At 52.3% G+C, this 21,971-nt stretch overlaps 1 protein-coding gene across 6 annotated transcripts in view; it reads left to right on the forward strand.

The window, feature by feature from the left end:
• The window catches only part of DLGAP2 (DLG associated protein 2), a 442,191-nt gene that overhangs the window by 398,526 nt on the left and 21,694 nt on the right, over positions 1 to 21,971 (forward strand). For all 6 annotated transcript variants that reach the window (XM_074329259.1, XM_074329261.1, XM_074329258.1 and 3 more), the window contains 2 exons: positions 5,558 to 5,705; positions 10,674 to 10,893. In XM_074329259.1, coding sequence (XP_074185360.1) covers positions 5,558 to 5,705; positions 10,674 to 10,893 — 368 coding nt within the window. The remainder of the gene's footprint in view (positions 1 to 5,557; positions 5,706 to 10,673; positions 10,894 to 21,971) is intronic.

Genomic DNA, 21,971 nt, shown 5'->3' on the forward strand with positions numbered 1-21,971 from the left:
GTGTGACGTGTCTGGCTTCTCTCCTGGTGTCCTGACGTGTGAGCGCCAGGCCTGTCCACAGCATTTTGCCAGCGGCGCTCACGGCTGCTCCCTAACAAAGCCCATGGCGTCGCACACGCTCGCCGTGCCTTCTCTTACAGGCCCCGATGTGCCAACACATCACGGGTCCAAATCAAACCCACATCCAGCCCCAGCACCCATCTTCCTAGAGGGGCGCCTGCCTCTGTTAAGGACCCAAAGCCTTGGGGTCACCTCAGGTAGAAGTTCTCTCTGAGGGCCACATCCAGTCAGTTCCAAATTCCCACCAACCCTGGGTGCTCAGGGTCCCCAAATCATTGTGAAGCCGCTGCAGTCCGGGTCTCACCGGGGCTCGGCGTCCCTCTCCCAGCCCTTTGCTCATCTCAGGGCCCGACTGGAACGTGTCGTGCTTTTTTTTAGCCTGTGTCATAAATTTCAGACGATTCAGTGACCCTCACAGTCCCCACGGTCCCTTCCCCAAACTTGTCCTGCCTGCGTGTGGGGGAGACCTCCTGTAGCATTCTGCATGAAGAGTGTTCGTGTCCCTGTCCCTGACACCCGTAGCCCCTAAGCACAGAACCTGCCTGGTGCCCAGCAGTGTCAGATTTAACAAAGAAAAGCAGGATGCAAGTTCCGCCTGGATTTCTGATAAACGACGCCCGTGTTAGTATCAGTGTGCCCCTTTGGGACATACCTGGACATACCTGGGACACGCTGATTCTAAAGAATCACCTGTCCATCTGAAATCTGTCTGGCAGTTACTGTTCATCCTGTTGTCTTCTGACACCAGCACAGCTCCTGGCACAAGGCTCAAGGGCAGCTGCAGAATTCCATGCAAGGCCACAAGTGCCCACCCCATCAAGTAGCAAACGTGAGGGCAGAGGAAGGGGAGCAGAGCAGGAAGACCGGCAGTGACGGGGACAGCAGGGAGTGAGGGGACCTCGCCAGTCACAGGAAAGTCTCGCACACCAGGAAGCTCCTCGGATGGTGACCTGGCGTGGCCCACCCTCCTCTGGGTCACCTCTCCTTATATGTCCGCGAGGTGACTGTCCGGAGGTTCCTCTGAGCTGTAAAGTGGGTGAGAAAACCCTGATTTTGAGCTTTGTGTATGTGACCTGTTTCAATAGAAGGCCGAAAGGCCTGAGCTGCCCCCAGGGAGGGGCCTACACCACGTCCCCATGTCCAAGGCCTCCACGGGACTTGCAGGGTTTCAGGGTCATATTGTCACCAGCTGACAGCCCAGCTCGAGTGGTCTCCACACAGAAAGCCCTGAATGCCTGAGGCCTCTCGTCACCGGCAGGTAGATTCAGAGCACGGATGGGGACACTGGTCAGGACTGCCTGGCAATGCCTCTGTGACCACTGTCCTTATCTGGGACTCGTACATGTCACAGTGCGTGAAGCGAATGACAGCACCTGTGAGCTGAATTAGGCTGCTGTGACCGCATTTAAAATGGTCTTTCTAGCACCGAGTACCAAGCAGACGCCCTTGTCCGACACCTCGTTGCGTTGCATTTGGGAGCTCTTGGTGCCGCGTCCTGGAGTCCTGCCCGGCACTGGCTCAGAGCAGAGGGCATGCAGAGCATGACAGGGCAGGGCCAGGTGGCAGCCCCAACTGGGGCAGTCAGCCAGCCACCAGCCCTGAGCCCCGTCGGCTGCAAGCGGCCGCTGCCCTCCACATTATGTTCCCGGGAAGGGCCATCACCACTGTGATAAAGAACCCACCTTTCACTGGGAAGGGAGGACCCTGCTCGGAGCCGCTCAGCTGCCTCCCCGTGGACTCACTGGAAGGGTTACAGGGACACGGTTCACACCCTAAGGTGACAAAATAGTGCTGTGGCTTTGCTGAGCATCTGCAGTGGCTGCAGAGGCAGGGTGAGGAGGGACGTGGGGCGCCCGGCGACGGCCCCACCAGCAGTTCGATGTTGATGTGGTTTTCCATTCAGAGCGTGTAAACAAGGAACGAGCATGCTGTGGCTGGTCATGGCCGAGAGGATACTCGGTCTCAGTACGGAAATAATGTGGAAAAAAGCATTAACTGCGAGATTACGTGAAATGTGTACTGAAAGACATTAGAATAACTCCATTTGTAGGAGGGATACAGCAGAGAGAGAGAGACAGAGACAGAGAGAGACAGAGACAGAGACAGAGACAGAGACAGAGACAGAGACAGAGACAGACACCACCCCACAGGCTGTTTGGAGTGTCCCATTCTCCATGTGACGGAGGAAAGAGCCTTATATATATGCCTGCTGCTGGCGTCGCATTCTATGTATAAAAGTGGGAAGCTGCCGTCTGTTTGGAATTACACATTTAGTATTTAAAAAGTGTCATACTCCTGCTTCATCCAACCTGCATAGATGCACCACTTTTCTGAGGTGACAGGGGTGAACGGATGGTTTGTTTTGTGTAGGGCTCTTGCTTCCGCCTGGGAGGCATGCTTTCTTATGTAAATTTGTTTCTGCAGTGATTTGAAAGCACAGCACAGGTTTGGGAGGCAGGACCAGCAGACAACTGGAAAAGCAGAGTAGTGGGAAACTTGGCATTCTCTACACAATTTTTTACTCTTACGTCTTTCCAAAGTAGGGTTCCAGTCCCATTTATGAATATATGACTCCCTAAGGTGAGATCATATGAAAAGGAAAAAAACTAGAAAAAATTATTTTGGTGTTATTCCAGAAAATTTTTTTTATGATTTCCTTTTAAAAATTCCTGGGCTACCAGCAAGTCTCTACATTGAAATATTTCCCATCCCGGACGACTGGACTGCTGAAGTGGGAATACTCATTTTGAGGGAACTCCGAGGGGCTGAGAAGAAATCTCAAAACAATAAGGGATCCCACTGACCGATTTCTAGGGAAGAGCAAGGGAGGGTCCTGGTGGGAGGCCTCAGGGTCCCAGCCAGGCCTTGCTGGGGCAGAAGGCAGCCCTGACCTCCAGCCCTGACCTTGACTGAGCCTCCCAATCCCAGTGTCTGATTTTCAGTCTCCAGATCTGTAGTTTTGCAGGGTGCCTGCCTTTGTTGGGCACTACATTATAAAATGCTAAACCGCTATAATAAAAAAATGTGTTAAGCCTCATAAGGCTGAAGTTGGCTGCTTAAAACATTGTAAAACATAGGCGTTAGAGCACCAGGCCCTTGGCTCTGTGCTGCTGATTTGGCAGCGGAGACCTCGGGCCAGAAACCTGAATTCCGGAGTCCGCCTGCCTGGGCCCCCAGTCCTGCCTGCCATTCGCTCCCTGAGCCTGGGCCAGGGACCTGCTACAGAACCTCAGGCCCCCCACTGTCACAGGGAGGGTTACTGGGGGGGGGGGGGCCTGCCTGTAGTATTCCTGGTATTCCCGGGAGGCGGGAGGCAGATGGGTCAGTGCAACGGGAAGTGGTTGCTCAGTGTCCCGCACAGTGGTGGGTGGCAAGTGTGACAGTTGTGAGTCTGTTCAATAGAAAAACTTTCATTAGCTTTCTACCGGGGCGACTGTTCTTTCAGTGGTATGCCCAGGTTTGGAATAAAGAGAATCACTGGGAGTTACAAGAGATATTTTAAACAGAATCACAAAATAAACCAAGTCGTGTGAATGCCACCTCCAGCCACCTCCAGGGCCCTCTGCTCGGCTCTGAGGCTGTGCCAGTCATGGCCAGCGCGGGCTGCACAGCGTGGACCCTGGGGAGAGGACATGAGTCCCTCCCTCAGGGGCTCAGCCCGGGAGGCACGTGTTCTGGGAGAGTGCTGACGTGGGAGAGGACAGTGTTAATCAGAAGTGACAGCTCTTCCGCTGGAGAAAGTACCGTATCAGCACTGATGGGTAGGAATGCAAGGTATGAAATCAGCCATTTCAAGGACACGCAGGAGGAGGAGGGATGCAGACAGCTGACATTTTTGCAAAGAGGAAAGTGAGCCCAGAACCCAGGAGCCAGGGCAGCCCCCTGAGGCCCCTGCACGTGGCGCTATACTGAACGCACAGACAGAGAAGCATGACAGGCCATGATCATATGCGGAGTCCGAGGGAGCCCCAACACGCGTCACAGCCTCGGGGTGCTGCTGGCATTTGGCGGCAGTTCACTGGCCAGTTCCGTGTGGGGACATTCAGGAGGCCGCGCGTGGGTGTTTGCTCCCCGGCCTTCCTGCCAGTCAGCCCTGCGGTGCCGGAGGCGCGGAGGGCCGGCGCCCCCTGCTGGCGACCTGCAGACCCGCAGTCTGAAGCCGGCCGCGCGGGCGGGATTCTTCAGACAGCCGCCTTCGGTCCCCAGTCAGGCGGCTTCCAGCTAATTTCTCCCGTTTTCTTGTGTATGTTTTCCGTGCAGGGAACGTAGGTGGGAGCTGGAATGGGTCATGTACCTGGTTTTAAAACAAAAGTTATTACAATATAAATTATACGATATTACTACCGTGTTTCCCCGAAAATAAGACCTAGCCGGACAGTCAGCTCTAATGTGTCTTTTGGAGCAAAAATTAATATAAGACCCAGTCTTATTTTATCTTATATTGTATAAGACCAGTCTTATATTATAGTACAATAAGACCAGGTCTTACATTATTTTTTACTCCAAAAGACACATTAGAGCTGACTGTCCGGCTAGGTCTTATTTTCGGGGAAACGCGGTATATAAAATATAGTAATGGTTAATTTTAGCAGAAAAGATGATTTCAAGTCTATAGTAAATGGGCTTTGCTTAATCAGAACTTATAATTGAGCCCAGTTTTTACTCTGCTGTCCCATGTTTTAAAGAAAGAAGTGAGTCACAGGGAAAACAAATGACATCGAGCTCACTCTGAAAAGCAAGGCGAGCCTGCAGCTGGCGGACTGAGCCGAGTGGCATGCTCCCACCCTGTCCGGCCCACGTGCCGGCCAGCCAGTGGTTCGTTTATGTGTCCACTGTGGGAAGACTGTCGACAAGCCTTGAAATGAAAGGAGTTCATGTGCCAGAAATTTAAGCTGAGCTGACCCTCTCTGCCTGCCAGCATCCTCACGGGTTCTCATATTTTGAACATTTTACAAAATAGCAAGAAGGGAAACCAGAGAAAATGGATTTTTTAAGGGCGTTTGGGAGAGAGGGCCATTGTGATAACACAGTGGATTGAATTTGTCAAGCTGCCCTGCCCATATGCTTGTGTTGCGTGGCCTGGACCACTTCGCAGAAGTTAAAACTGAAGGATGGCCTTTGCTTCTTGTTTTCCTGAGTATGTGAGCTGCCAGAAGCTTGCAGGGTGTGACAAGACTCTCTCGGGTTTCTGGCTTCCTCTCAGGAGCCGAGCTCACTGCCAGGCTGTGCGGTGACCAGTGCCTTCAGCACTTTGTAGGAATGTGGAGTGGTCCTGATTTCCTGCATAAAGTGTCAGGTTCAAAGCACTTCTGTAAGTAGCCTCCCTTGTTACTTTGGATGAAATTCACACTTGTAAGTGTGAACCTCAGGATATGTGCACAAGGCAGAGGTACCCTGGGAATTTTACAGCAGCCTCTTATTGTCGGCCCAATAACCCCTCTCTGCCCCTGAGTGATGCTCACAGCCCGCCTTCTCTCTTCGTTTCTCTCTCTTATAGCCAGAGCTACCTGCAAGCCGCAAGTGATGGGCCTGCCAGCCACAGCCTGGAACCCTCTGCCAACTACAACTCCCCGAAATTCCGATCCCGGAACCAGAGTTACATGAGAGCTGTCAGCACGCTGAGTCAGGCCAGCTGTGTGAGCCAGGTCGGGGGTCCTTTCTGTCCCCTGTCCGCTGGGGCCCAGTCACGACAGCCATGTCATCCCTGAAGTCTCCCTGCCAGGGGGACAGTGCCCAGCATGTGTGGGGAAGGCCAGGGGCAGACGTGGAGGTGACTTTCACTGATTACAGACCGGGAACTTCACGAGACCGCCTCGTGCTTTGTTTACGTAGGACTGTGTGACCCTTCCGCTGATCTGGGAGTGAGGCTGACTGATCGGCTGGCCTCCCAGCCTCCTTGATCTGAGCGGATTGAGCGCACAGTGTCGTCCTTTCCCAGTACGTTTCCCAGTGAAACGAGGCCAGGGGACAGCTGTGTGGTGACCAGGCTCTGCCTACAGTGCCTGTATGTCATTCCCCCAAACTGGCCTTCTGAAGGTTCAGTAAAAAGAGTTGAAAATATGCTGTGGGGCTTGGTGTCACTCAAGAATGGACTTGATCAGGCTCAGTGGACGTGTGGCTCTGAGAAGGATTTGTCCCACGTGAATGACGCATTTCACTCAGGCCCACAGGTGTGGTCGGAGAGGAGCAGCCAGGTGAGCGGGCTGGGAGTGCTGAGCACCGAATGTTTAGGACAAGTAAGGTCGAGTCTTTAAATTTTTCATTCAACACATTGCCACTGGTTTTAACTGCCTTTAAAAATAGTGCTGGAGCTTGCCCGAGTTTTCCAGGCTCACACTTAACGCTTTCCTCCACTTCCTGTGGAGTGGCCACCGAGCATGGCTCCCATTGGAGCCCAGGTCAAATTACCATCCGCCCCTGACACCTGTGAAATTTCTAAGCCACCGTGACCTCCTCCTTCGTTGTCCAGGGACAGAGTCGGGCCTGTGTACGGTGTTGTAAGAAAGTCTCCTGAGCACCTGCCATGACTCGGGGCTGCCGCAGTCCCCTGGACACAGCCGGCCACTTTGTCCTCAACTCTTTGCGCCACTTTTTCATTGCTGATGTTCTTCAGACCACACTGGGATTTGCCAGCCTGTCAGTCCAGCGAACAGCTCCTGCCGTCGTCGTCACTCTCAGAAGGTCGTGCCCTCTGTCTCAGAGCACAGCTGCCCAGCCGACAGCTTCCCGCTCTGTGCACGGGTACACACACTGACCCGACCACAGGCGGAATCATGCCCACACTTCTCACGTCCCGATGCGTCTTAGCAGACCTCGGGCCCTCTGACCTTCGTGTCACTTGATGAATGCCCACGTCATCCAGGTCTGCTTCGCAAAGGCGTGTGCTGGGTGATTCTGTCAGTCACTGTCATCCAGCTCTTTCTGGGCTGGGCTGGGGCTTGCAGTGCAGCAGAGTAGGACACAGATGACGGAGGCAGGCGACGGACTGAGTCTGAGAGCAGCTACCTGCCTGACACCAGATGGGTCAGAGCAGGGATTCGTGGCCCAGAGTCCCCCACAGAGGTGAGCAGGTGGCCCCAAGCAGCCCCTCGCGCCTGCCCATCTTCCCGTGCCCTCCACACCAAGCAGCTCCATTTCCTGCATCGCGCCCCCAATGCCCCTGGGGAGGGCCTATGTCCCACACCAATGCCAGTGGCGCCAACCTGCTGGTGTTTCTGGGAGACATTGCCCCCTCAGCTCAGTCCTCTCCAGACGAGCCAGCGGCACGTGTCCTTCCTGTTCGTGCAGGGGTGAGGTGGCATGTGAGCCCAAAGAGCAGCCACATCCCCCAGCCTAGCACTGGCTCCTTGCTACATGAGGAGATGAAGGCCCCAGAGGGAAAAGACCCAGTCAGGGCACTGACGTGGCGTCGGCCATTCCCATGGCGTGTTGGCCTGCCCCTGTTCCCCGTTAGAACGTGTGTCTTGTCACCTACTCAGCTGGTCCCCAACCTGGTTCTCAGGGTTTCTGCGGCCCAGTGGACCTCTGCTGTCAACCGGGCATTCACAGTGGGCATTTCAGTCACGAGTGAAAAGACGACATCCTGCCAAGGCCACGTGCACAGTATGAAGCTCCCATCTTGGTCTCCTGTCACTGCCCGTGGGGCAGCATCTGTCATCTTCCTGAGGCTCAGCCTGGCTGCATCCTCCTGAATTCACCGTCGCCATGACAGTCTAGTCTCTGCATCGACTTTATGTCTGTTCATCCACAGCTGGGTAATTCTGACAACCTGACAATTGTCCCAGCGGCAAAGCAGAGCAGGAGGGTGCACTGTCAGGAACGGCCTGTAGGGGCGCTCTGCAGCCTCCCTGCCCAAGACCCTTCCTCACGCCGCCATCCCATCTCTCCTTGTCTCTGCCTCCTTGTCTTTATAAGGGTGTTTTGGCTCCGTCATGGCCTCTCTTTCTGTCATGCATCCTTTTTGTTAATTGTGGTCAAACACATATAACCTGAAATTTACCACCTTTAGTGCACAGTTCAGGGCATTACGTACAGTCACGTTGATGTGCAAACACCCCACCATCTCCAGAACTTTTCCATCTTGAAAAACTCAAACTCTGCTTTCATTGAACACCCCGCAGCCCCCCGCCCCCAGCCATGGTACTCACTGTACCACTGCTTGTCTCTGTGAGGACGACGCTCGGGACCTCACATGAGGGGAATCCTGCAGTATTTGCTTGTCCTTCTGCGCCTGGCTTCTGTCACTGAGCACAGTGTCCTCAGGGTCCATCCGTGTGGTAGCACATGCTGGCTTTCCTTCCTTCTCGGGGCTGAGCAATGCGGCTGTTTGGAGGGACCACGTTGGGTTATCATCACCCGTTGCTGGACCCTCATCGCCGCAACTTTGGTGCCTGTGAAGCTGCTGCTGAGGGTGTGGGAGTGCGTGCTCCCGCCTCGTTCAGGTCCTGCGGAAATAACCCACGTGCACCGCTGCATCAGAAGCAGCTGCTCTGAGCTTCCTGAAGAACTGCAGGATGATTTCCACAGCAGCCACACCATCTCACATCCCCACCAGCAGTGTGCAAGGCTTCCAGTGTCACCATGTCATGCTCGCTCTGTAAATGTCCCCTTTCGTGGCTGCCGAGAAGCCCACCATTGGCTTCAGGTAGAGCCCTGTGCCGTCAAAGGACAGCGCCCTCCGGACCCTGGCACCCTCACCATTTTCCTGATTTTCTCTGCTTCCTCGTGCCCTGTCCTCTAGAAGCAGTTTGAATTGCGTTTCTGAGTTTATGGTTCACAAAACAAGAAGTGGGGTGCATCGGGCCACACAGATATTCCCACTGGCCTAGGCCGCTGGGACATCCCAGACTGAGCCTGCTTTGAGCTCCAGTGCAGAGTTTTGTTCACGTCTCCAGATCTCCCTCATGCTCGGGAACAGCTCTCGGGCAGCAGAGCGCTGCTGTGCCTCTCTCGGCCAACTGGAGAGCCTTCTCAGCCACTTTCTGTTTGTTTGGGGAGTAGTCACGTCACTTCCAGAGCGACTTCACTCAGATTTTGGCTTTTTCAAGTTGTCTACGTGGATCTTGGACATAAATGGCATAAAACAACCCGAGACTTTTTGATAAAATTCCATGTAAGGGAAAACTTAGGTTGAAAGAAACTTGTAGTCCGGAAAATGGCACATTTCAATCTCATATGCATGTGTCTGACGCGTTTCACTCACAGGGTACCTGAGGCCACCCTGATGGGAAGGTCACAGTGTGTCTCTGCCCTGGATGGTCTGACTCCACCCAGCATCAGAGGCCCTCAGGCCCGTCAGATGAGTCAGATGTGACCCTTACGTCTCTCTGGCTTTTCTGGCCACACAGCTACAGCTGGTTCTCTCTCTCGCACTGTGGCCTCAGGCTGGCAGCCTGCCTGTCAGCCCTCAGGCGCACTCCTCTGTCATCTCTAGAACCAGTGACTGTCAAATGTGGACTCGTCAGCATGTCAGTAACCACATGTGACAACAGTGGAGCCCGCCGCAGGTCTGCCACTCAAGGTGGGCAGAGGCATCACATTTGTCCCTTGTCAAGGGAATCTGATTCTTTCACCTGATGCTACTCTGAACAGTTAGAGAAAAAGAACTAATCTGGTGTTTAAAACAATACTTTTCTCATTTACCTGTAACATAACCCCGGGTGGGCATCCAGGAAGTTGTTGGCGACATTTAAGTGGTGGGACAAACGCTGGACGTGGGAGACTGTGAGGCGAGCAGGGCATGGGCATCAGAGGGTACGTGTCAGCGTGGATTTACAGTGGGGTCTCCCTGGTGCCCAGATGAGTCCCAGTTTTCTGGCCCAGGCTCCCGCTGCCCCCCGGTGAGCCCAGGGCCGGACGGCCAGACAGGGAGACCATGTGGAGGGGATGCCAAGGCTCTAGCAGGCCCGCCGCAGCTCTTCCCTGAGCCCTGACTCTGTTCTCTCCTGCATGTGACTCCACGAGCTGGGGCGCTGGCATCAACAGCAGGCACCCCGCAGGCTTACGTGTTAGCATGCATGCGATACACATGAGGGGCGGACCCCAGATATAGCAGCGATGGGAGGTCATTATCAGAGCCCCTCACCCGCACTGGCGAAATCACCCCTGCGTCGCTGACATCTGCCCATGCGCCGTGGGCTTCTCGGCCTCCGCCCACCGGTGAGCAGTGACATGTTGCCAGTCAGTTTCCACTTTTCATTCTTAAAATTCTCACCCTTTCTCCAGCCCCATTGTCTTGCCTTAGGGCCAAATTTCACTTCACTGCATTTCCACTTAAAACCGGATTTGGCTCATGGGAAACAGGAGAGCATTACCACCCAGGAACCTCGGGGAAAGCGGGTGCCACGCGCGGTCCTCCGCCCCGCACTCAGGCCCTGCAGCCGACCTGCCCTGACAGCGCGCCGCGTGGGCAGCGCTGAGCTGCCCCACTGAGCAAAGCCTTGCGTGTGTTTTCAGTGTTTCCTAAGAAATGACCCAGTAAACTATTTCCCAAGCTTCAGAGCTTCCCGTTGCCGATTTCGGGCTAATGACGCTGAATACACAAGACTAATGGGATCGGGTGCGGCGCGGCCGTGCGCCCGGGCCTCTCGCTGACTGTGCCCCGTGTGTCGTAGATGAGCGAAGCCGAGGTCAACGGGCAGCTCGAGTCGGTGTGCGAGTCCGTCTTCAGCGAGGCGGAGTCCCAGGCCATGGACGCGCTGGACCTGCCCGGCTGCTTCCGGACGCGAAGCCACAGCTACCTGCGAGCCATCCAAGCCGGTTACGCCCAGGACGACGAGTGCATTCCCGCGATGACGCCCTCCGCTGTGCCCTCGGCCGTCAGGGCCTCCGCAGGTAAGGACCGCCCCCCGCCCCCCCAGGTGTGCCAGCTTGCCCAGGAGGGGCGGGGCTTCGCCACCGCGTCCTTTACTCTGCGAGGCCGTGACTTTCCCATCGTGTGTGACACTGTCATATCTGCCAGGGTGCTTTGAAACATGTCTTTCATAGCTAACTGTTCTTTTTCTTAGAATGAAATCTATTATCAAGGTTTTTAGAAATAATCAAGTATAACTTGTAAAGTTTCGTAGAGGAAAAAAATGTAGGCGCTGATATTTGGAAGGTGGTTGTGTTTTAAATGTCGAAGTTTAATCGACCGCAGTGAGAGCAGCGGCTCCTGGGCTCCCGCGGTGTCCGGCTCCGCTGCTGGGTCCGCAGATCCATACACGGGGCTCACGGCTGCGAAGCAAAGCGATCGCTAATGGAAAGTCACTGAGCATCCGCGGGCTCTGCGACTCAATGGCACCGCTTCCTCCAGTTCTTCGGGAAACACGTCCACGCCCTGGAAATGAACCGCCGACCTAAATATCCCTCCCTGGTATTTCACTGCACGGTGTCATAGCACAGGGAGTATGCTCGGCTGGAGAAACCCGCGAGACAGGGCACTCCGTGGAAGGTCGCCCCGCTACGCGTGCAGGCTCAGCACGGCCGCCTGGGCCGAGCAGCGGTGTGACCTGAGAGTCACAGGCGTGGGACGCGGCCAGGTATCAGAGGGCAGTTCTGAGGCGAACTGGAATGTTCTTCCTGATAACTGGCGTGGGAACCAGAGTGGGAGAAGGGGACAAACCGCGTTTTGTTTGCGCGCTGAAGCACTCGGCAAGAATTTGGGGCGCCGACACGGAGTTAACAAGTTGCACGAGTCACGCCACTGCCTAAGCCCTGAGCTGTCGTGCACCTGGGGGGACACGGTCCCAGCGGGCTGGTGGGGACAGCCTGGACGCACAGCTTGCCCCACCACCCCGGGTCTTGTCAGCTTTCTGAGGGGTTCAGAGGAGGAGTGGCCCAAGGACTGATTCTCAGAGATGTTTTCAGGTCCTTTGTGGCGCCCAAGGAGATGCGATCCTGACGGCCAACCCTGGGGAGGGGGAGCAGAAGGAGGCTCTGGGTGGCAGCGGTGCGCCCCACTGGGGAGGCCCGGCCCAGGAGTGGAGGGCAGTGCCCTCCGCTGGTCCGGGTGACGCCTACAGGCCGCCAGTTCCTCAAGGTGCCACCAGGGGGCCTACAGGTGGCCTGCGGGCCTCTGGCTCTGCTCTTAGGTGTCTTGTCCCACTTGCTTCCCCTTTCGTGAAGGCAGGGACAGCTCTCACGCTCTACCCTGTGAGAAAAAGAAACGTGAACAGTGAGCAAACTAGAAACCTAGGGAATCAGGGAGCTTTAGGATCACCGCATTTAAACACACGCACTCCAAGAGACCGTTACTGGTAGGTCCGCCATTTGTCGGGCGTCTCTTATGAGCAAGTAACAACTCAGCACGAATGGTCTTCAGAAATGCTTTGAAACAATAATTACCTAGTAAAAATGACTTTTTGTTTTAGAGCTGGCATTATAGGGGAAATAAAAATAAAACAGGTTTCATAGAAATAATGCAAGAACCAGTGCAGAACTGAGACTAAAATTCTAATTTATGTACACACCATTTTACCAAGTACATTTTGTATTCCCAAAACGTATGCACCAAATAAATTATGAAAGGTGCTTCTCTTCAAAGTTTCTCCTGGGTCTTGGCATAGTTATTGACTCAGAATTTCTTCCAGACCTTTGGGGGTGGCCAGAGGTGGGGACGGCCTGAGAATCCAGTAAGAGAATGGAAAACACTGGGGACATAGCATTGTCCCTTACAAGCTGCTATTTTGAAGAAGTGTGAGTGCAGCTAAATCATTAGTTCCTCACTTTCTGTTTTACTCTAAGCTTTATCTGTTAAATACTTACAACACTTCTTGCCTAATTAGAGTTGAGCTGGCATGCAACAAGTCTGTTCAGTAAGAGGGTGAAAGATGCCAGAGAAATGAAAACATCCCTGTCTGGAAAACAGAGACACCCGAGTAGGGACAGAGCTTCCTGGCCCTGGGAGAACGAGTTTCAGTGGCTGTCCACACAGCTGGGGACCCTATACTGCCACCAACATCTAATGGCTTCCCTTGTCAACATGTGTATGTGAGTGTGCGCAGAGAAAGAAAGATTATTTTGACAAATTGATTTTCTCTGATGGTTCTAAAACTACCTCTTGAAAACAATTCCAGAAAAGTTATTTTCTGAAACATTCACACTGATTTTTTTGAAGAATAGGACTTATTTAATAGGATTTTTTTTTTTTTTTTTGCATCCTTGAAAAGCCACAGTTGGTGTCATGAGGTTGTCTCACCTTCTGTAAGATGCAAATATGTAATTGTAATGTTCATATAGCAATAATCATCTCTTAAAATGATGTGTGGAAGGTTTGTTAAGGATGTAGAAATACAGTTTTCAGTATCTCTTTTAAGCTCTGACAGGCTGGGGCTGCAGGAATGCTTGGCGCGTCTGGGGCTTGGGTGCCTGTTTGTTCCCTGAGCACCCAAAAGCACCTGGTGGTTCGGCCGCAGCAGCTGTGTCCCATCTCAAGTCCAGGAGGTCAGCTGGGACGAGGGCGCACAGCGTGACCACACGCGTGTTTGCACCCCACTGTCCCCTCATTATGACAAACTCCTCATTGATTAGTGTCCTCCCTTTAAATGAAGTGGTTTTGAAAATATCTAACTTTCATTTCACACATGGTTTCCTTCTCATCTGTGTAATGATTTATCAGACAGATTTACTTGTCTAAATATGCATTTCACTCGATTTTTCTAGGGAGAGAATGTTATTGATGTCATGGAGGAAAATGCTGTAAAATTAGGTTATAATGATTTTTCTCTGGGTCAAAAATTTTCTCAACATATGTCACTACTGATTCTAGAAGTCATTGAGACAAAGGGAAAATCCATACAAAGCTGACAGAGGAAACTGCCATAAGCTCATTTTTATTTGATTGTTTGTAGAGTGACTTATCTCCCAAGGGTACGTAATAATTTCCGGTGTCTGAGCTAGCCTCAAGCCTCTGGAGTCTGACTGCCTTCCTCAGCTCCCACACGGGACTGTGAGCTGGTCCCAACCGTCGTCACATGTGCTCTGACTCAGCCCCACCTGTCTCCCTTGGGTGAGGCCCCGGTGGTTCCATGGGGCCCACTCACCTGATTCAGAATCATTTCCCAGCTTCAATCACATCGGCAAAGTGCCTCTCACCATGTAATGTGCCAGGGACCCACACATGAACATCTGGGGCCATTTTTGTGTCTGCCCGACCAGGATTTCAGTGGATACTGGTTGAGTGCATGAATGAATGAATGCATGCATGCATGCATGCATGCATAATGTCTTCGCTGGAACCCGGTCCCGTGTGAGCGTTGATACAGTCTCAGACAGATACGCCGGGGTCAGTGCTCTTCTCGGCACGTTCCACGAATCCTGGTAAGAAATTCAAGTTCACGCCGATGATACGAAACCAAGTCCTCAGCGGCTGCCAGGCAACCGTGCAAGAAACACCTCACCTGTGGCCAGGTGGGAGCCCACGTGATGTGGTGCAGGGGTTTTCCTCCCGTCGTGTCTGCCCTGCGTGGCAGCATAGATCTGTGCTGTGATTCCAGAAACTGGAACGTGGGGACATTGTGTGTGATCCGTCAGCCCAGACACTCCCGCAAATGTCCCCGTGGCTGTCACGGTCACCGCCAGGATTTCGGCTCAGAAAATACCAGCGCTGGTGTTTGTGTGAAGCCCTGAGAAGCTCTTTGTTGTGAGGGGAGCCATGGTCAGGCCTTTGAAGCAGACCCCTCCCTGAATCTGAGGCAGAGAGGACATTTGCCTCGGGGTGCGTCTGACTGCAGCGCTGAGACCTCTGAAGGGTAAGAAGGGCTCTGCAGAAATCCTCCTTGCTGCTTGTCCTTTCCACGGACATGTGCGTTTTACAAGAAGTCAAGATACGCAGCCTGAACATGTAAAAGTGGACATACTCTGTGACTTCATTGCCATCTTTTCTTTGAGCCACAATCAGAGAATCATCTGTTGCTTTATCTGCTCCTGCTGGAGACCCTCTGGCCAGGGAAGTGGAACAGTCAGGACCAGTGAGAGAAGTCAGAGTGTTAGTGCCTGCACACAGAGGATGGACACCTACAGGACCTGGCAGAGGCGGGAGCCCAAGAAGCATTGGCGGAGACGGTGCGGGGTTGGGATGGACACGAGCACTGAGTGGAAGGAGGACGAGCAGCCAGCGTCCAGTGGCGCCTCCCAAGGGCCAGTGTCTAATGTGTGTCCACAGAACAGGCGTGTGGGGGTTAAACGTGTGCTTCCCAGGTTTCAGAAACAGCTGTGCATTTGAACAGGGAACTCCATGTGAGAGCAAGAACAAATGTATTCCCAAAGATTTTCCCTAATAAACAATGTGCTCTCTCCTTCCAAAACGCCTCTCTTAGCAGTACCCACCTGTCCACTTGCGTGGGCCAGGAGAAACAGCCGTGCAGTGTTTGGGGACAGAGCCCCAGAGAGCAGTTTCCAGGCTCTCGGCGTCACGTGGGAAGGTGCTGGCTCGGGTAGTAGATGGCCGTCAGCTGTAACCAGTTAGCCAATTAGCCACTGATATAACTGCCGTCGCTGTGTTTGTTGGTTGGTTTGTTGGTTGGCAGGCAGAGAACCCAACAGCAGATTGCAGATCATGTGGCTCCTGCTTCCTGTGTCTCCAAACCAGCCGCCAGCGAGAATATAGTGGTGTGAGTCCCCTACCTATGGCTCCGTGGGTGTTCCTTTTTGGCCTCACCATGTCCTGCGTTCTTGTGTGGAGAGCGGGAGCTGTGACCCCGCATGACACAGTGTCCAGTGAATTCTGTCATTCTGTCCCCGTACAGGTGAGCGCGTCAGGGTCCACTTGCCCCTGTGGGATTGAAACTGGAGCCACAGGTTCTGACTCCTCGTCCAGATTCACACCGTTTACAGTTGTAACAATGTGTCACCTAAGCAGGACTACAGGGAGATACAGGCGTGTGGATTTAGTCGGAGATCATGCAGGACATCCCGTGTTGTCCTCACGACTGGTTACAAGAAATAATTGTTTAACCTGAGGATAAGTAAGCCAGTCAGGTGGGTGGTTTATATCCTGTGACCTAAATCAGCACCGAGTAAATACATGAGTGAGAGCACCGCTGGGGGTAGAGGCGTCATCTCTACCAGGTGTGAGGACACCAGCTCACGTGTGTCCAGGCTCCCTCCCTGCGGCACAGCCTCCCGCTGGGTCTGCTGAGGCTGCGACCATGCCCACCTGGGCCTCTGCCTGGTCCCCTGCTTGGCCCCTGCTCAGACTTCCCGTCCGCCCTCATCGTGCCTCCACACCGCCTCCAGGATTCCCTTCTCCAAAATACAGTCGGGTCCCAGCATTTCCGCCTCACGCCCTCTCTTGGTCTCCTGTTCCCACTGAGGAAAGGCTGCTGCCCTCTACAGGGACTGAGCCCAGCGAGCCCTCCAGCTGCCCTGTCACCCCACCAGCTCTCACTCCCCCCGAAATCGCCCCATTCTGTTCCTTCGCATCCGCTGTGTGTTCAGCCCAGAATTTGCTTCCCTGGGCTTTTTGCCTCTTCCCTCGCTACATGACCTCAACTCAGCAGCCTTCTCCAGGAAGCCTCCCCTGATTGCTCTGCCTCTAATCAGTGTAGGTGCCGCCCTGAATGAATTCCTTCCCTCCCAACACCCTGAGCAGACAAGTTCCAACAAAAGAACATACTATTAAAACAAACAAAACAAATTCTAATTTCCATATATTTTAAAAACGTACTTCTCTTTTAAAGACACAGGGATATTGGATGACAAAAATTTAGGCCACAATAGAGAATTAAATTTACTACTTGTATACATTTAATGTCTCAAAATATGTTTAAAAAGCATGGATTCTATGGCTTTTACTCCTTACAATATGTTAGTTTAGAAAGCATTAAATTAAAACAGGCTATTTAAATTCACAAAATTATAAAATATTATGAGAATATTGAAAAGAAAATACCTTTGCTCCTTCAGGAAAAAAGAAATATGGTAACAATACTTTAAAATCAAATCGCTTAGTGTCAGTTATTTAGTTTTCTTTCCTTGCAACGATGTGGACAGTGGCCCCTGTGACACAGTGGCATCCACTCAGGCTCAAGGTGGCCAGTGCTACCAAGAAAATCCCCACTCAGCATAATTTGGGGTCACATGCAGCGCATTTGGGGGAACGGTGCTGACAGGCAAATCCGGTCACTTTCCCAAGCTCAGAGCCCAGGAAGTTTTTCTCTCTAAACTGCCATAAGATGTGAGTACTGCTGCCAGCTTGCCGATGGCTTTCATTCTGCGAATGATTTTTCTGAGTTTAAAGGAGAGTGACAGTTTAAAAGGTTCCATGTGACATCAGGAACACCCAGCATGCCGTAGGTCATAAATAAACATTTGGGGGATGCGTAAATTAATGGCTCAGTCTTTCTGTGGATGGCGCGTGGGACATCTTATACCTCATTATAGAACTGGCATTACTCATTTCAAGAAGCTCCAGAAGTCCAGGTCGGGTTGTTTTTTAAATAAAGACTAAAGTGTGAGCTGGAACACAGTAACAGGAGTCAGCTGCTGGCCACCACACTAGGAGCGGCTTCTGAAAAGGACAGTAAACTGCCACTTTGGCCCGAGTGCAGTCTGTGATCTTATCTCAAAGCCTTGCTACAGGGTGGACTCACTGTGCGTTTGCTCTCATGCCAGCTGGTTGTCTCCGTGCCCTGTGCCTCCTGCGAGTGAGGGACACGCTTTCCCGAGACAGCAGAGGGCTGCCGGGAGCCCATTGCTGCCGTGTGTCAGAAGCGCCTGGTGTTCGTGGTAGTATTATTGATGGGGATTTGGGGCAGGTCTGTTTCAGCGACTAGGACAAAGCAGGAATTCAGAGCTCACCCCTGTTTGCATAGGGTGTGCTCCTTGCACTGGGTCTGGCAGCTTTGTTAGCAAACAGCCATCTACCCCTTTTGCAGAAGGTAGGGGGAGCCTGCAGCCTGATGCCCCCTAACCATGGTGCCAGAACAGCCTCCCCACGTCCAGCCCCTCTCGCTTCCCTTCTGGCCACACGAGGAGTGGGCCGTGCTCAGCTAGTGCAGACTGCTGGGGCGTATGGCTCCCGGCAGGCTCCGAGTGTGCACGCAGGACCTCTGGCCCACGCAGCTCTCTGATTTACTGGCTCAGCAGCCGTCCGCCATCTGACCACTTGCTCTCAAGGAGACAGGCACAGAGGCCGTTCCAAATGCCGGCCCAGGTGCGGGGCTCGCCTGGAGGTTATGATGTGTCATCCGTATTGTAGGTTTGGGAACCTTCCGAGTTTCTTGCTACACTCTGTAGGAGAACCTGACGATATTTAGGGTGTATTCCCTGAGCATCAGTAAGTTTAGTCAGAAGTTAGCTATTGTTTTTTCTCTTGCAAGTACCCTTTTTTTATTATTATACTGATTTTTTGTCATGGAAAGCCCTTTTCTTTTCCTTAATAAGGAGACAGCAGTGACTCTGCATATACTGATGTATGTAGGTCGGCAGCCATGCACTCACTGTTGGCTCTGTGCAGACATGGAAATCCGTGATTTCATCATCAGACAAAACACCACCTAAGAAGTACCCTGTGGGGACAGAGCCAGGAGTGCAGTTTCCAAGCTCCCAGCCTCACGTGGAAAGGTGCTGGCTCAGGCAGTAAATGGCCATCAACTGTGATTGGATGGCCATCAGCTGTGGCTAATTGGCCGTCAGCTGTAACCAGTGAGCCACTGGCCACTAATATAACTTCCGTGGCTACACTAGCAGAAAATGGAGGGCTAGGAAGAAGATGGTGGCTGAGGTAGCAAGAGCGGATTGCAGCTAGCAAGTGGGGTTGGTTGGTTGGTTGGCAGAGACAAGTGGACGGCAGGTTGCAGATAGTGTGGCTCCTTCTTCCTGTGTCTCCAACGCAGCTGCCAGCGAGAATATAGTGGTGTGACTCCCCCATCTATGGCTCTGTGGGTGTTCCTTTTTGGCCTCACCATGTCCTGCATTCTTGTTTGGGGAGTGGGAGCTGAGACCCTACATGACACCCCACATGACATACCCCTCCCCAAATTTTGATAGTGAAAATATAATTCTGGAACCACTTTAACATGGACTCTGTTCAAAATTAAGTGTCTCGAATAAAACTAAGTACACACACACACACACGCACACACACACACAAACACACCAATTGTGAAGACATACGACAGGTGCATCTGTTATACAATTTACAACTTCTCAAACAACAGATTAATCAAAGTCACCCAGTTGCCACCCAGTTGTGTCACTGTTATTGATCTGTCAATGTTTCCACTGAAAATAATCATTCTTTGCAAAAATGTTTTTCATCTAAGTTTAAAGCTTCCCATTTTCAAAGACTGGAGACATAATTGCATCCTAGCAAACAGTTAATTTGGAGGGCACCACACCATGCTTTCTTGTTTCATCTCGCTGCCCAATCATCAGACCCCAGTGCATGCTGCCTCTGCTCACGTATCTGTCCCCTTTTTGGGTGATCATTTTACTTACTGCCTGGCCCTTTGAACATTGTGTGCTTGGAAACTTGCATGACTCTTCACATCATTAAAGTTGGTTCGTTCTCAGTATTTCTTTAGAAAACTCCAAGTTCTTATTATGTAATGTGATTTTTAGATATTTAAAGTGAAAACAGGAAGTATCTCGAACAGTGAAGCAGCTGTCATCACTTCCCTCTGTCTGCAGGATGTTAAATGCTGCTTAGACTATAATTTCTTGCTAATTAGCATGTTTGAGCTCTGAGTCTTTGCTGCTCACCCATCAATGTTGCCCCAGACCTTGGATGACCCACGTAAGTTTTTGTGACTTTTGGGAAACCATTGTGTACATGCCTTTGGGGTGCGATTGTTAGGTCCTGCTTGCTTTACACTTGTGTTCTGAGAGTAACATTAATTAAAACGTCAAAATAGCTGTAATTTTTTATGCTGAATCTTTCATCTTCAAAGTTTGGTTTCTCCACTATCCAGACTCTCATTTAGACATCCGTGGGCTCGATTACTGTAATTCCTCTTATGCTGTTATCTTTGAATTTCTAAGTCAGAGAGTGCAGTGTATTTCAGTGTGGCTGTTACATCCAAACAGAATGCAATGCTTGCTGCTAGAAACATCCTTCATCTGGATTACGTATTTGTGCTTTATTCGGTATAAGGCTAAATTTTAAATGTCCTTTTTGGCTTGCAGAGGACGTCCAGTGATTGAGTTCAGAAGTGGTGTCCAGCCCTACAGGTGTACATGCAGAATTAGGCATGTTTGAAGGAATCATGTGTTCACATTTGAGATGACTCGAAATCACATAGAAGTATAGACTGGCCAGCCGTGTGTTGCATCTCATTCAAGTTCGCATATCTCAAATAAAATGTGTTTCTCTAAACTCTCCTTCAGTAGATGTGCCAACCCAGCACTTTGGAGGCCTACAGGGAAGCCCTGTGGTCACTTCCATTGGCCTTCTGTCCCCTGGGGGCCAGGTAGGAGGATGACCCTGGTGCTAACTTTGCCGGGGAAAACGTACACCAGCCACCCTGTCCGTACAGAGACCACCAGCTGCCGTAACTGCTGAGCAGCTGAAACTGCTGGTGCCGCAGAGAAACTGGCATTACTTGTGGTTTAGATGTTTCAATACCGTAGCAGCTCAGGTCACTGAAATGTGTCTGCGCGACTGGACAGCGCAGTCCAGCATGGAGCCCCGTGTGTGTGCTGGAGATCAGCTGTGCGTTTGGGGCCCAGCGTTTGCGGGTGAGGCCTCCTCCCCCTCCCCTTTTCTCTGCCAACAGTGCTCCCAGCCACAGCCTCTTCCCATCTTCCCGCCCAACAGTCCTTTTGACCCAGGGCTTGGAGCAGTTTCTTCAGGAGTGCGAGGCCGAGGGGTGAACGCATGTGAGATTGACGGACACCAGGTGGACACGAAGGGCCCCTTAAACCACCCGGAAGAGCTGAGCCACTTTCACACCAAGGGTGGGACAGGCCATGGTGAGGATGTGAGGTCGCCCTGGCCGAGGGCAGAGGTGGCGAGGCGGACAGGAGGCGGCCTGAGAGGCCGTCCAGGAGGAAAAGCCCAACCAGGGGGCGGGAGAGGCCGAGCTTTGAGGGTGGGACCCTTATCGTAAGCGTCTCTGCGTCCCCTGGAATCAGGCCTGGAATACAGCCATTTCCAACCATTTTCCTTTGGAGGCTGGTTCACATTCAGGGAAAAAGTCCTCAAACAAACAGATGATTTTAGATGTTTTTCTGGTGTAGACAAAGTGCAAAGCCTCCTTCCTAGTAACCGTCTTCCTGCCTCTGTTTTCTGCCCTCAGATCTCTTTCCCACGCATTCTTTTAAAAACGTATCAACTTCATGCATTTTCATGTGCAATTTTATGCCTTAAAACTCTATCGTCCTGACATGAAAAACTCATTTTGTTTTATTTGCCCATGTTTATTTGAGTATTTATTAGGAAATCCACCCACACAGATTAAACAATAATTGATGACTAGGCGGGGACATGGAAGTCCCTGGGAACAGAGCAGCAGAAATGGTGTTTCCACGGCCGCAGCAGGACGCTTGCTCAGTCTGTCCCCACAGACGCCGCTCAGTCCCCTCCAGGACGTCCGTGCTCTGTGCGCGTCTGGGCGTGGAGCCAGCCCGCAGCCCTCAGCCTGCACACAGCCTGCCTGCGTGGCGCTGTGACGAGGGGCACCTGGGTTCCCTTTCAGAGGCACTTCTGTCGGTTCTTCGCTTCCAGATACAGAAAAATAAGCAGCAGTGATGGGAAACCCACTCACACCAAACGGGTGCTAGGATGCCCAGCCTTTGCTGTGACAACAGTAACGCCTAAGCTGGGCAAACACCCCTGATGACTCTTGGGCAGCATGTACGAGACCCGAACACAGTCTCACCTCCAAATGCTTCGGCTTTGCTTCAGCAGAGTCATTGTGCGGCCCGTGTGCACCAGGCGGGGTAAACGAGCTGAAGCGGCTGTTTGCGGGCAGAGGTGAGGGGATTTGGGT

This window comes from Rhinolophus sinicus, linkage group LG04 (assembly GCF_036562045.2).
Source record: "Rhinolophus sinicus isolate RSC01 linkage group LG04, ASM3656204v1, whole genome shotgun sequence".
Taxonomy (NCBI): Eukaryota; Metazoa; Chordata; class Mammalia; order Chiroptera; family Rhinolophidae; genus Rhinolophus; species Rhinolophus sinicus.